The sequence below is a fragment of the Cyprinodon variegatus genome, unplaced genomic scaffold (genome assembly GCF_000732505.1).
Source record: "Cyprinodon variegatus isolate N-32 unplaced genomic scaffold, C_variegatus-1.0 Scaffold211, whole genome shotgun sequence".
NCBI lineage: Eukaryota > Metazoa > Chordata > Actinopteri > Cyprinodontiformes > Cyprinodontidae > Cyprinodon > Cyprinodon variegatus.
This window is the reverse complement of record NW_015150664.1, coordinates 400,767-417,156: the sequence shown is the minus strand read 5'-3', so window position 1 is coordinate 417,156 and position 16,390 is coordinate 400,767. Positions and strand designations below refer to the sequence as shown.

General features: G+C 37.6%; 1 protein-coding gene across 2 annotated transcripts in view; it reads right to left on the bottom strand.

Moving 5' to 3' along the window:
* homer3 (homer scaffolding protein 3) overlaps positions 1-16,390 on the bottom strand; it is a 58,931-nt gene that overhangs the window by 34,328 nt on the left and 8,213 nt on the right. For both annotated transcript variants that reach the window (XM_015380315.1, XM_015380316.1), the window contains one exon: positions 1,014-1,170. In XM_015380315.1, coding sequence (XP_015235801.1) covers positions 1,014-1,170 — 157 coding nt within the window. The remainder of the gene's footprint in view (positions 1-1,013; positions 1,171-16,390) is intronic.

Sequence of the window (16,390 nt, the reverse complement as noted above, 5' to 3'; positions counted from 1 at the left end):
CTTGAAATAAGAGACTGCTGTTGTTTTTTCTTATTTCAAATGTAAATTGTCTTGTTCCATTGGCATGGTGTCTCACTTACCTGCTTAATTGCAGAAAAAATTTACTTATTTTAAGAAAAAATTACTTACTTAGATTTACATTTTTTGCAGTGTTCTTCTTTCTTCTGCATGTTGTTGTTTTTTATTCTTCTTATGCATTCTTTTTTTTTTTTTTTTTTAAAAAAGAAAGGTTTGGATCAATGGAGAAAAATTCCACTATTTCTTCTGTTTAGGCCAGATGTGATGATTCCAACATGATCATTGGCTTAAGGCAAGGCTAAAAGACCAGGAATGCAACAGCTGTAGCTGACGTACAGCTGAAGCTCAGTCTACACCTTGTGAGTTTACACTAGTTTCTTGAATGGACTTTTTCTCACCATCCGCTCAAGACCTTATTTATCCTTGGTGTATCCCCTGTTGCTTATCAAATTGGTTATAAACCCCAAAAAGACATAAAATCATCATAAATGTGTTGCATGTCACAGGTACAAAGCATTATAATAATAATCAAATTGCTCATCACAATTTAGGAGCTGCAAGCAGACATTAGTACCAAACATGGATGCAAAAAAGGGAGAGAAAAAAAGATTTTTTCGCCCCCTATAAAATCCTCAAGAGAATTCAGTCATTTCAGATGGATTTGTTGCCAAAATAACTTCTTTAGTCTCTACTCCAAAAGCCTCTAGTCTCAGAGGAGAAAAACTGGCACAAATGTCTTTTGTTTTCTCCATGTTCCACTAAGAAGACATTCTGCTGGAGTCTCAGGTGCTTTACACCATCGCAATAGATGCTTTAACTAAGAGAAAGTAGGTTAGAAATATTCTTTTGATAACCTGTATATCCTAATAGTATATTCCTACCGTTTGAGGAGAACAAAATTAGCCTATAATAGAATAAAATATAAAATAACATTGCTGATAAATAAATGCATGTTATGAGTGTCTATGTGTGCTAATGATGTGCTGGGCTCTCACCTTAGTCCCGCCCACACTGATGATGCGGTAGACGCTGCGGCTTGCATCATAGAAGAAGGACACGGTGACAGCATGCTTGCTGGCTGGCAACCAGTTACGTTTGGTCGCCGGGTCGATCTGGAAGACATGGGCTCGGGTGCTGAAGATGGGCTGCTCCCTTTAAAGAACAGGGATGAATACAAGTCACAGTTTATAAAGGCTAGCATGGCAAATGTTGGAGGAATGCAAAGAAACCACATGTATATAAGAAGCTTTGGATTATCCTGTTATATTGTCATCAGACAGCATATTCAATAAATAAAAATCTATATTTATAGGTTTAAAAAAAATGGATTTCAAAACAACCTACATCCAAATAAAATAATTTATTAAGATTTTCTGGAGAAACTAAATTAAACACAATACTATAATAATAAAAGTCCTATTTCTGTTGCCTTAACAGTGTCATATTATCTTAAGCACACAGAAGACAGTCTACAGGCTGCCACATCAGAGCTCATATTTAAAGTTAACACAATATCATTAATGTTTTCCAATGACCCTGAGCCATTGAAGGCAAGAGGAAAAAATTGTTTATTTTGGTGCGGAGAAGCTTTGCTAACCTCTAGCAGTCCAATTAGCCACTGTGCTCCACATTAAGACAAACTACAAACACTGGCTTTGGGATGAACGATATCCAGAGATGCGCAGAACACTGAAGGACCCACAGAGGCCCTCTGGTGAATTCATGCAACATTACACAGCTAATAGTGTTTGCACAATGTCAATGCATGCAATGAGGCACAGCTTCTTCTGCTACAGATATGTGCCAACATTAGGCTGATAATATGAACTGGGAAGCGGCCTTCCACTGAGGAGGAGAAAACACAGTTTTTATGGGTCAGCACCGCCTATATAAGGAATCCTTCGAGGCAGATTTCATAGGAATTACAGCTCATTTGCATTTAAACAATAGTAGTTATTGTTTCTGTCACAATTGACAATAGACAATAGCAACTGAGCCAAGAAAACGGATTTAGATGGTGTTATTCAGGTTGAGCACAGCTGTAGCCATGGAATAACAAATATAACTAACTTTTGATACCAGTTCATTCAACTTCCTCCAATAATTACATAAAAAACAAGAGGCTGTCTGTCTTGTCTCATTGTGCTACCAAACAATAACCTCAGGCATTCATGCACATTGAGTAAAACGACTCATAACCCTTAATGTCCAACGTTATACCAGCATTCTTTTCTTTCACTAAAACTTGTAACACTGCTATCTTAATATTAAGTCACAACTCATAGGATCGGGTAAGCTTGTGGGAACTGTAGACTTGGTTTCTTGTTTACTCAGTGAGTTTTTCTGCAGCTGTAGCCCATCTGGTCCAGCGTGATGTGATTATTCAGATGATAAAGACTCAGACAAGTCTACCTATTCTCTTTTGACCTTTGACATCTACAGCTCACTGGATATTTTATATTTTTCCCATTCTTCTCTGTAAACTTGAGATATGATTGTTGAAGAAAAATCCCTGTAGTTTCTGACACACTCAGGCTGGCACCAACAACCAGGCTATGTTTAAAGTCTCTTAATTCACCTTTCATCTTCATTCTGATGTTTTGTTTGAACTCCAGCAAGTTGTCTAAAAGCACAGAGTTGTTGACATATCTACCTTATAAAGAATTTAGTTTTTTTTCCATTAAAAAAAGAGTTGAGGAAATTTGCAGCATGTTTTAGAGCTACATTTATTGAACTCAACATACACAAATTTGTTCTTATAAGTGTAAGTAATTTATTTATTAGCTATTTTTACTGTGTTTCAGGGTGGTGCAGTGGCCTGGTTGTTCTCCCTTGGCTCTTTGAGGAAGAATGGCTTCAAGTTGCACAAAAGTGTTGATTGTTGTATGAATATACTTCTGGTTGAGCCCTCCTCCTTCTGCAGTTTAACACACAACTAAGCAAACTCTATCATCACAAATACTCCCTTTGCAACAAACAAAAACAACAAGCTTTTTAGCTTTAAACTTATCAGAACAAGTTAGAATATTAAATAAAGGCATGCTTTAGAGTCTCTACACTCATCTCTAACGATTTATAATTATTAATTTAGTTGATGATTTCAATAATCTATTAATCACGATTAATCCGATTAATTGTTTCAGCCCCACTGTGAACACCACAGCTGGGCCCATTCAAGCAATTGAATATGATATAAAGAAATGAAATCTTATTCGAGTCCAATGAAGAGAAACTGAAGTCTTAACACCATTGAGTCTTTGTGGCTCATGACAAAAACTACACCTATACTGTCAGGTAAAAAACAAAACCGTACAAAAGCATTTGGAAGGACTGTGTCTCCCCTCTCACCCTGAGGCACAGTGCTGTCTCCTATGCTTACAGAAATTTATAACATTGAAGACAGGCAATGTAGGGCCTACTTCAAAGACCCACCATCAATTCTGTTTCTCAAAAACCAAGGGTCGCAGGACTTTAGACTACATTACTTCTGGCTCCATTGCATCACCTATAGAAGCAACAGGTCTGTAGATGATGGCCCTTTATTGCATCCTGCAGCTCCTGGACTCCTCTGGAACCTAAAGAATCCTGTTTGTGGACTTCAGCTCTGGTTTCAGCACCATCCTCCCATCCCTGCTACAGGATTAACTCTCCCAACTGAGCCAGCTTCACTCTACCTGCATGCGGATCACAGGCTTCCTGACAGACAGGAAGCAGCACTTAAAGCTGGGGAAACAGGTCTCTGACCCCACCAGGTCGCCTCATGGCTGTGTTCTTTCCTCTTTGCTCTTCTCACCGTAAACCAACAGCTGCACCTCACATCACTGTTAAGCTTCTGAAGATTTAGGATGAACAACGCCCCCATTGGGCTCAACTGTGAGAGTGATGAGTCAGCCCACAGGTGGGAGATTGATTATCTGGTGACCTGGTGCAGCCTGAACAGTCTGGAGCTAAACACTGTGAAAACAGTGCTGGTTATATGCTTTAGAAAGAACACAGCTCCATCCACCCAATCATACTGTGTGACTCTCCAGATGCCATCATGGACTCCATCCACCTCCTGGGCTCCACAATCCACCAGGACCAAATGGGGAGCTGATCACCACCTCTCTCAACAACAAGGCACATCAGGTAAGACTGAAGCGGACCCCCAGGGCCCAGGTCCACCAGACTCTATCCCATTTGGAAAAATAAAATAAACATAAACATCTCAGCACATGTTTATATTATTGCAGTTGTATGTTTTTAATATCTGCTGTGGTCCTTTCCCTCTCTCATAAGCTGCACTACTCGTCTCTTTTCTCATAATATTCCTTTACACTTTCATTTGTTTATTGCAAATGATATATTTCCCAATTTATTTTTATAAACATTATGTTTGTCCGTGTGTAATTCCTAATTCCTCCAATGTGTAAAACATTATTTGGCAATAAAATTATTTGGACATCTGATTCTGAAATGAGGATTATAAATACCACTAGATGTATGCATATGTATGAATGACTGTTCATCCTGTGATGCCCAGGGATGCAGTAACTTAGAGATAGGAAGAGACATATTCTTTGTCTCAATTTTCTTCTTACAAACAAAGCTAAATGTCCTTATTTTCCTTCCTTCCTTTTCTCTGGATATTTTTTAAAATATTATCATGTTAACGGTCAAATAGTACCAAATCATACCAAACTGACCATGTAGCTCCTGCAGCTAATTAACCACAGTCTTTTTTAGAGGAAAGTTTTTTGAACAATGAACAGAAAAGCAATTAACAAAGACAAAATTAATACTTGGAGGACAAATAAAAATGTGCAATTTATTTATTATATATTATTCTGTTCATTAAAGCTTCAAGTTCACTTTGTGTTTGTTCTTCCGTCAGTTTATGGTTTCTGGTTTCATGCAGTTAGAAATTGAAATGTGGTTTTAATCTTCTCCCGATGTTGTATCAGTGTGTGTATGCCCGGAAACATTAGAGGCCATTCTCAGCATGATCACACCCGAATCACCAATAAGGAACAACAACATCCAAAGCAATAAGGAGAACAATTCACTGCAATTAGACCCAGAGCAGCAGAAATATCATCAAACATCTCTTTGTGTCCTCAAGATGCAGTGGAACTGGAATACTTAGGAATAGGAGTGAATAGATAGAACAGATGAATGCCGCACTTTAAAATACAATGCACTTATTTGTCTTTTTTTGCTAAACCACTTAGATAATCTCTTCTAATCATAAAAAGCTAATATACAACTAAAAGAAGCTAATTATGGGAACGTTTATTGGCTTTTAAGAGGTAATTGTAACCAAAACCCATACATTGCAGTTTAATAGGAGCATTCTGTTCAAATATTCGCTTCATGAATTATTGAATGAATAAAACTGGAAAGGTCATGGTGTTCTCCAATAGCAGTTTTCATGGGAACAAAGATTATGCCTGAATTCAAAACAATAGATCTGAATTGATCACTTTTTTCAACTTAATTAAAGTAATACTCTGGCTGCACCACAAATAAAGACGACAATAAACAAATAAACCAGAATAAGCAGGAAATCATCAAGAGTAAAGCAGCTTTTGTCAGGATTTCCCTCCTATCATATTCACATCTTAATGAGAAGCGATGAGTGACTGCTCGACAGCCGTCAAAGAAATTAATTGGCTCGCTTGCAACGTCACAGTGAAAATGCCCGACAAGCTAATCAGCTCAGACAGGAAGCGGCATGCCGAAGTTTGATGAAATGAGCAGATTAAAGCTGGATTAACGTCCTCCTGAGGTAAGCACAGCTGCCTGTCACAGACTCCTGTTCAAGCATAATCCAGTGTAAGGCAGAATAGGAAAGTCTACAGATCTACAAAGCTTTACTTTATGAAGAAAAACTTTATCTAACTAATTTACATCTGTGCAGCCATTTACCATATCACATGCTCTAATTTGGAAGTTATGCTTCACTGGTTAGAAGGATACAAAGCTAGATTTTTAAGTTCCCTAAAGCAGAGTTAAGGAAACAGTTCAGTTTAAAGCAATCAGCATGAATGTTACTTAAAAGCTGGGCTTTTTGAATTCATGTTATCTTTTAGTTTTGTCTAGTCATACAGAGTAAAATTTCTAGACACAAATTATCTCCAATCTACAATGGGGATTAGATGTGCGAAAACAACTGGAACATCCCATTAAAGTTTATCTATTTTTATTATATTTGGACAGATGGACATTACATACAAATTTGAACAATAACAGAACAAATCAATAAGCTACTTTGAAAAAAGTCTAACTTTTTCCTTCTGTTTTAACACCCAATGTATTAATAATAGTAATACAGAATAACCCATTTGGTTAACAGGTACCAGTTAGTTAAAATACTTCTTAAATATAGTTAAAATGGTCTTACTTGCCTTGTTGATTTTAAACTTGAATATTTTATCATTCATCAACTGTCCATTCCCTTTAATTTTGCAGGCTCTTAGAAGAGGGGTGGGCTGGCAATGTCCATGACCATTGAGTAAGAGGTGGGGTACACCGTGGACTGATTGCTGATCTAATGGCAATATAGATTTACCAGTTAAGCTGATGTTCTACCTCAACAAACATGATTTAGAATGTGAAAGAAAACTTAAGTCGCTGAAGAAAACCCATATAAGCAGAAAGGCCCATGATAGGACTGGATTCTAGGTACATATTGCCACAAGTCAAAGTGCATCCTGCAAGCCCAGTTTTTATTTTTTTCATATACATGTCCTAAACGATTTCGCCACAAATTTGAAAGTGAGAAAAAAAATTGCCTCTTATTCTTTTTAAATGTAATGTGACCAAAATTGAGAGCCTCTGTGATTTGAAAATTACATTTTCTTAAATTGTGATTACATTAGAAATGCAATTAATTGCCAGAGCCTAGCTGCTTGACAAAAAGTGTTTCCATAAATCAAAGTTTTGCTCACACAATTTTAAACAATCCATTTGTGAAATCACTTCATCGTGACATTTCTCGAAGCAACCAGAGACAAACTTGGCTGGTTTAGTAGAAAACATCCAGAACAGCTTTTTATATTTAGAATATTCTTTTACTGAATAACAAGTGCTGTTTAACATGTGTTTTACTTGACAGTGAGAGGGAAAAAATGTGGGAAGAACCTGAAGAAGGGGAAAGTTCATATGAGATAAGAGCCTTAGGGAGACACAGCTAAGTTCAGACTTGAATAGACTTGATTTTTGTTTGTCTTTATAAGACATTTCCTCTTCATATATTCTGATTTACCAACTGCTACCATACAAACCACACTTTTCATCAAGAAAACGTCAGAAAGTTTGCCTCAGTAACATTGTTCCAGTCATTCAGCCATGAGGAGAGGAGGGGATTGGATTTAGAAGGTTAATCTGGGCTCACACACCTTCCCAAATCACAACAGTGACACAAGATAGAGCGAAACACTCCGGCTATCAGCTACATTCCTCCCTCTCGATAAACCTATTGCATGAGTGTTCAGATGAAGTTCAAGAGCATGGATACACATAGAGATTCAGAGATCTGATGAAATGTCCAAGGTTAGACAAACAGACATCCTCCTCCTCCTGCAAGTCAGACATTTTTTTCCTGCCTAGTTTTTTTTTTGGTGGGGAGAAAAATATTAATTTTCTTTACTATCTTTAACCACAGCGTATGAGATCCATCCATATAACCTGGACGACAAGCAACAGGAACACTGAGGGTTCAACAGGGACCCTCTTATAAAACAAGGAATCTTATAGACATCCTCTGACCTTCAAGGCTTTACCCGTGCTGCATTTTAAAACACAACAGCCTCCACTAAAATAGTTACAACTCATATGAGCTTAAAACAAGAGTAGTGTTTTCAGGAGTCTACTAAAGCTCCTTTTGTTATTTTGAATTAGTGCTTAAACCTGCAAACAATACCAATCCATAACACCAAAATCGTTTCTTCTCTTTACTGGTTGAGCTTTACCTCCTTCCCCTAAAAGCTACCATGCATTCAAATACACCCATTCATTGAAAAAATGGATATCTATCTACTAGCTCTGTGAACTGTTAAAGAGCATGGAGGGAGGTTGGAGTTTCTGAAGTCATAAATTACTCTGAGTATACTTTAAAAAGTGAAGTTTTTGCTTAAAAAGAGAACTGAGGGAACTTGAAAAGGGGTTATTCGACATGCTGTGTGCAAAGTTGTGCCAGTGATTTAAGGTCAAGAACTGGAATAAAAACTGCAACCAGCTCCGTGAATATCAGCAGAAATAGCTTTATAGGGACATTTCACTTCTGTGAAATAAAAAGGACTATCCAGGACAAAAAAATTTTTTTTTAGATAAAATCAAGTCATTCTTGTGATTCAGTGCAATACAGTTTAAATGTATCCAGTAGAGAGGACAGTAGAGTAATTATACATGCTATATTTTTTGCCCATTTTGTTGTAGAAATATACAAAATATCCTTAAAGTAGTAAGGGAATGGTTCATAGTATTTCATATATTGTTTAGAAAGCTTTAAACTTGTGTTTAGCCGCCTTTAGTCTTTATAGAAGCATTTTTAGCAGCAATGACAGCAACATCTTTCAGGAAGATCTTTACCAGCTTTGTGCATTAACTATTTTTGTTAATAGTCCTTGCTCTAAAATGGGCTCAGACAGCTTGGACAGAAAGTATTTATTTAAAAACATTTTTAGGTCTTACCCAGATTGTCAAATGGATTCAGACTTGGCCTTTGACTGGGCCATCAGGGATATTAAACCTCTTCCAGTCTGAGCACCCTTGATGGATGGAGAAGATGTTTAAATAAATCATTCTGTTGTTTCTTTGGTGGGTTTAGTGCTTCCCTGTTTTTCTTTTCCAGCCTCTGATGAATTTCTCTGGCACCTCTGAATAAAATCTTTCCCACTGAATGATGCTGCCATCACTATATTTCGCTATGGATATAGGGGTGTAAATCACACCCATCATTGCGATTCAATTCAGTATCAATTTCCTGTTGGATCGATGCATCGATACAAATTATTATTATTATATACACCCCTATATGGGTATAATGTGTTCAAAGTGTTGGTTTTCCACAATATTTACTGCTTTGCATGTAGCTTTCCTGTCAACGGATTCTTGGACCTGAGTTGTTGGTCTCTGTACCTCCTCCAGATTTACCATAGGTCACTTGGCTGTTTCCTAATGTTCTCCATAGTATTGCAGTAAATACCACACCAACCAATACCAAGGAGTACAGAGACTGAGACAAGGCCAAGACCTTTAGAGGCCAAGACCAAGACTAAGACCATTTATTTGGTTTTGGCCTCTAAAGGTTTTGGATTTGTCTCAATACTCCTTGGACTTGGTTGGTGTGGTCTTGAATACAACACTAGTTCTCCTCATTCAGGCTGTCAGTTTAGGTGGATATCCATGTTTTGGTGGGATTTCAGTTGTTTTGGTTCTTACTCTTCATTTTGTTTGGCAGTCTAACCCTGTTTTAATCCAGTAAATCCCTTGCCTGTCTGTTGTTTTTCTGGATCCGATAATGCTGTTCTTTAACAAACTACTCAGTCCTTGAAGAATGCCAGTATTTAATCAGAGATTAAATGATACAGATAAGGATTGTATTAGCCGGTGAGGATACGTCTGAGCTCAGATGGGGTCTATTTGATTTTATTTTGGGATGTGAGACTAAAGAGGAAATATATGTGTTCAGTATAACTTCAAAAGGGTGAATCTCATCAAATTCCAATGAAATACATTGAAGGCTGTGGTGAAAGTGCATGAATACCTTTAAAGGCTGCTGAGAGTCAAAGCAGTCTAATAAATTCAGGATTCTGAAAACAAGCGTGTTTGAACCATAGACCATAAACATAGACCCTGTTTTTTTGCATCTAACAGAGAATAGTAACTCTATCCAAACAACTACAGCCGGGCTTCATTGGTGCGTTCAAACAAACTTCAGGCTTCCTGAAGCACGTGAGTGTTGTTGCTTTCCTTTTAAGCTGTTCCGCTTTGCTCTTCAAGACAACACTTCTCCTTTAAGGGTCCACTTCCTCTGACCTCTCAGGCAGCAGCCCGGGGTCTACTTTTTGGCTCCGTTTGGCAACACAACACGCCCTGCTTTCAACTAGAGATTAAAATAGCACAGTGAGGGGAAACGCCAGCTTATGGTGCTGCTGCCCAGCAGGTCACCAAATTGGCAACAAAGACCAGAACCCAAAATAAGCTATGTCTGACATTCTGTTACTATAACAGGAACGCTTGGAAGGATCTGAGAGTAGATTTTTTTTCCTCCTTTTGGATTGAAAATGAAAAAATGTCCAAATGTGAGATTTGTTGCACAGATCTGAAGGTCAGCTCTTCTTGCAGCATTCGACTGATAACTAGCTCATATTGTGGATAGTAAAGGTGACAAAAAAGACAAAGCATTTACTATATTCAGAATAAAGGTCAGTGAGGAAGAGATACACCTTGTTCCACACTTCTATGTCGATAAAATGAGGAGAAAGGACAAGAAAAGGCAGTTTGCCAGCCAGGAAGTCTTTTACACATTACTCTGCATGTCTCCTAAGCAGTAATTACAGATGTCCCACACACAGAGTAGCTGGTTTAGTTAAAATAACTCCATTTCTTTTATAACCTTGAGATGCATTAGAGATGTATTAAATTAGCCTGCCTAATTTGTATATAATTAAACTACAGTGATTTATGTTCTTCCAACAAAGTGCTGTTTCTAAAGCTAAACTTTATTGTAATAAAAAAAGATGATTTTAGTTCTAAGGGGTCCTTTACTTTCTATTCCAGCTATAAAACATATTTACCTCCCCAGATCAGGAGAGAGGAATCCATGTGTTCCAGCAGGGTGCAGTCAGCAGATCCTACATTTTTCATTCCTATGTGTTTCCTTTTCAGGGCTGAAATAATTAATCAGATAAATTGTGATTAATTGATTATTAAAATAATCATCAACTAATTTAGGAATCGATTAATCCTTGACTGGACTATTGAGACTCTAAAAAGTGCCTTTAGCAACCCACTTACAGCAGTTATTATACCAAGATTGTAAAAAAAAATTTTTTTTAACCTTTTTGCTTTTTTGTTAAAAAAAAAAAAATTGTCTGTAAATATGCTCTATCTACAACTCTTTAAGTGGAAAAGTTACGTTTCGACCGGTTTAATTTTGTAAGAATCTTCTTTAAGAAACCTTTTGCTATCCAATTATTAATTAAATGATTATTAATTAAATGATCGACAGAGTAATAGATTTGCAAGATAATCATTAGTTGCAGCCCTATTCCTTCAGTTTAATGGCAGTTTTATTATGAAACGTTTTGGCATTTAAGAACAAAAGATTAGTTTAGATTTATCATGTGCATGTTCCACAAATCAGGAATCAAAAGGGTTTAGACGTTTGTTTTCACTTCAGCAATGTGATGTAAGCTATTACACACCCTGCTTTAGCATCTCAGCCACCTCAGCTGTTTCAAAGTCCAAGAGATGCAGGCTGTGTAAAGCAGGTGGTGGGCCATCATAAAAACATAAGCAGCTGCTTTTTGTTAACAGTTAAACTCTAATCTCAAGGCCAAAAAGGTTACATTTTTTGCTTTTTAGTTTTATGAATGAGTTTGGATTCTCTGTGGTATTGATCACCAACTTAAACAAACCAAAATGAGAACAAACTAAGTACTTTTTTTTTCTGAAAAATTACTATTTTTAAGATAATAAAATATGCAACAAAGTCTGGAAACGCAGATGTTTTCCATGCTAAAATTTCCCTTTGCCATTATTAATACTTTAAAAAAAATTCTAATTCCAGACCTATAAATAAATGCAGAGTGACTCTGTTTTCTGAGGCCGGACCTTAAAATGGCTTAAAATAAAACCAATATTACTCAAATAACCTGGGGCAGAAAATGTCTGAGGGAGTCTGACAGCATCCAGAATATGATTATTTTTAAATTGATGAACCAATCCATGTTCTGCTAGTTGACTGTCAGTGGTAATACTTTAATGGAGCCCAACACTGAACTACTCTTTTAAGAAAGGTAAGGTGCATGTTAAACTTTTAAAACTATTCATTTTGCAGGATGTTGACAGTTTTTTACCGCTTGAACACCAACAGAGTATGAAAAGGTCGACTCATCCTTACGGTCCAGCAGATCTGGATCATGTCTAGGCAGATTTCCAACACATTTAATGGTCCAGAGCATAAGCACAGGGCAAAGAAGTTGTCTTGTTAAAAAACTGCAGCAGGTGTTGAATCAGGGAGGGTTAAACGTATGGAGCTAAATCAATCTCAATTTTCATGAATACATATGTGGGATTCATAAATGCACAGTACAAGCTCCACACACAAACAGCACGATTCACACAAGCACAAAAAAATACACACACAGTACAATCTCCACACACACACACAGCACGATTCACACAAGCATACAAGATTCACACATGCACAGCACATGATTCGCCAAAGTATTTCTGGTTCATAAACAATTATAAATTAAATTAGAAAGTACCTTTGGTCTTTAAATTTCACTGCATTTGTGTGTGAATTTTTGAGACTCTCCTGACATGCCTCGAGACACAAATGTATTTTTTTAAACAGGGGATAGTTTGCAACCAATCACAGCGCTTCCATACCGTATATAAGCCAATCACAAGAAACTACTTCACGTAGGATAACTATTTGCTCCGCGTGTCCGAGTGTTCTGTCAACTCGACATACTGCGTCAGGCCAGCATACCCTTAGTAATATGCATTACATAGAGTTTCCTCTGTCTCCGCTCTCCTTACATCCACGCACGATGTTCTATTTCACAATTTAGTCGGGTTTTTGTCATAGTTTGTGCATAAAACAAGAAAAAAAGTCATTCACTAGGTTTGTTACAAACATTTGGTTTTAAAACAATCATTGCATGTGAGAATTAAGCATTTATAGGGAGAGGATTCTACAACTCAGTTAACAGGATATGAGATTGACTTGTTTTTAGTTTGTTTAATATGAGCGACATGCGGATAATTTTATTTTTATTTAGTTATATCTAAGTACATCAAAAACTACTGAAATTATTTTCAGACTAAACATCAATAGATTAATTTATTTCGCCGGGGGAAGGGAATGACTTTAGGGTTAGGATTAGGGTTCACATGGTGATAACAACCTAATGAGCCTACTGGCACAATCTGAAGACATTCTATGGCACTGATAACCACTAATAACGATCATGTGCTTGCATGTGTAATACTAAGGGTATGCTGGCCTGACGGGGTATGCTCAGCTGACAGAACACCAGCCACGTAAAGATCCGCAATTGCAATCGCAGTAAACTGGAAAAAGAACATTAAGAGGATCCAGTTTGTCAAATTAAAATATGGTAACCACAGATCGGTAACTACAAATCAGAGTATAATTCCTAGATATTCCCAAAACCTAAGACAGTTTAATTAAATCATTGGATGCAGATTATCGGTACTTCAAAATACCAGGAAGCAGATTTCTCATCTCGATCAAAATATTTATTTTATACTGAGAGGCTTAAAAGTTTCATCAAATCCTGTCACAACAGCTTCCAAGAGTCCATCTGAAAACTTCAAAACAAACGTCTTATTGCAGACATGGATGAAGAGATGCTGAATTTGGAGGTGGAGAACAAACCAATATTGGATGATTATTCCAATTACAAAGACACACAACGAAAAAAATATGTTTGGGCAGAAAAATGTGATTGACGCTGATGGTGAGTTTTAATATGTCATATTTAATTAAGCGTTCATTACCGCGTGTTTTTCTCCTTTGAATTAAATAATAATATTGCGCATGCTCTCCTCAAACTCCAAGGAAGTTGGAGTGAAGCAAGATGGCTTTTCTTTAACCAGGAGGTCTGAAGCGGAGTGGTGACAGGATGTGGAAGATGGAGGTCAGTTATCCCACAGGAGTAGTTTCTTGAGATTGGCTTATATAAGGGAGCTCTGTGATTGGTTGCAAACCATCCCGTTTAAAAAATGCATTTGTGTATCGAAGCACATCAGCAGAGTCTAAAAATTCGCACACAAATGCAGTGAAGTTTAAAGACCACTAGTACTTTGTAATTTAATTAAATTTTAATTTAATTTAATGTTTATGGACCAGAAACACTTTGGCGAATCATGTGCCATGCATGTGTGAATCTTGTATGCATGCATGAATCATGCTGTGTGTGTGTGGAGCTTGTCCTGTGCATGTAGGAATCAAATATGTGTATTTGTGAATATTGAGACCAATTTAGCTCCATAAAAACGAGATAACACGAGCTGTCAATTAAGAAGAGCTGCTTTGTCACTTCTCAAGCGACCTGAGGTCCTCACATTTGTCTCCCCAAAAGTAAGGTAGGCGGTGTCTTTCCACAGCATTGCTAAATTTGGCCTTACCCCTGGATGCTACCATGGTGGTAATCTGTGCTGATTCAGAACTGACATTTCCTTTTGAACAGGAACCAATGCCACTCATCTTCACTCCTTGCCTCCCAGACATGGCAATGATCCAATCACAGCTTTCTGCTCTGATGTTGATGGAGGTGTTAATAAATCTGTAGTCTAATTCTTTCAATCAGGAGTCAAGTCATAGAAGGGAAAGGATATAAAGAGTCCAAAGAGTGTGGATGGGAGCTGCAGACATCATGTGGTTCTGCAATGCTCAACACACAAAAATACCAACCCTCTAATCATATTACTTGGCCGGCCCAGGTCATCATCAACAGACAAGGTCCACTTTCACGGCTATATGTTCCACATTTAGGTCAACAGCACAATACAAGGACTAGGCCTGAAGCAACCCCTCGAGGAATCCTCCATCCAACTCTGTCATGTGAGGGTAACGCTGTCTAATGCAGCCTCTTCACTAGCTGTTGTGACTGTCAGAGACTCCAGAAACTATCTGGAAAATCCATCCATCCATTTTCAGACACGCTTAATCTCAAGTGGGGTCGCAAGGGGTGCTGGTGCCTATCTCCTGCTGTATACGGGCGAGAGGCGGGGTACACCCTGGACAGGTCGGCAGTCCATCGCGGGGCAACACAGAGACAAACAGGACAAACAACCATTCACGCACACACTGACACCTAATGAGACTTTAGAGAGTCCAATTAACCTAACAGACATGTTTTTGGACTGTGGGAGGAAGCCGGAGTACCCGGAGAGAACCCACACATGCTCAGGGAGAGCATGCAAACTCCATCATGCAAACTCCATGCAGAAAGACCTGGAACAGTACATCTCCATTTGAACTGCCACCACAACTGCATGCTCTCTACTGCCTCTTGAGGACACGGCAGTACCTTGAAAACTAGATTGCTAATGAATTTTTGACTGTTCCTGTGTATATTTTTTTCCTGAAATTTATTGTTTTAACATTTAGTTATATGATAGAGTAGAAAAGGCCTAATCAAAGTTAACTGATGTAAAATTAACCATATTAAGCTCCTTGTGGAAGCAATCATATCCTTTGAACTTTCCCACATTTTGTCAATCTCTAGTTTCAGCTTATTTGATGGTGGTGGTTTTGTGTTACTGACAAGAACAAAATAGAGCACCATTGTTAAGGGATGGAAAATGAGGCTTTTAAACTTTTCAGTTCATAAAATCCCAAAAGTAAGGATTTTATTTATATTCAGTCTCTGTAAGTCAATAACTTGTAGAAAGCACCTTTGGCTCCAACTACAGCTGCAGATATATACCTGCCAATTCTGCACGTGCTTCTTTGCAAAATGTCTGAAATATTTAATCAGTAGTTAGCTTCAGTAATTATCACACCAGCTATTAACAGCTTCCTTGGCTTTCTTACTGTGCTAGTTGTACTATGCTCTTTATGTGAGTTTTATCCAATTAGACTTTGGCATCTAGTTTTACTTGGGGATATCTGACCAAGGCACCTACTTTTAAAAGTTCACTCTGTTTACTAGATGCTTTGTGAAGTATTTGAGCTTCCTGGTGCTATTTGCAAGCTGAGCTATTGATCTCTGCACCTCCTCCAGAGTTCCAACTGGTCTTTTGTATTCTTCTCTAAATAATTCTCCCCCATCTGAGCCGTGCCTCGGTGAGAAGCCTGGGATTGTGTTTTATACACTGCCTCAAACTCTTATTGACTTTGTTTGTTTGCTTAAGCTTTTACAGAAGCTCTTTAAAATCTTTATTAAACAGCTGGTTTGTAAGGGGAATGAGCTGCACACATCTCTGAACTTGATAGTTGACAGTGTTTAAGGGCCTGGAATATTTTTTTTTTCAATCTGCAAATATAGGGAAAAAGTGTAACAGACCCTAGGTTAAAATCATATCAGAATTCTTGTGTTTTCATTTAGACAAATGAAGAAAGTGCTACTTCAAAATTCAGCACATCAGATATATATATATATATATATATATATATATATATATA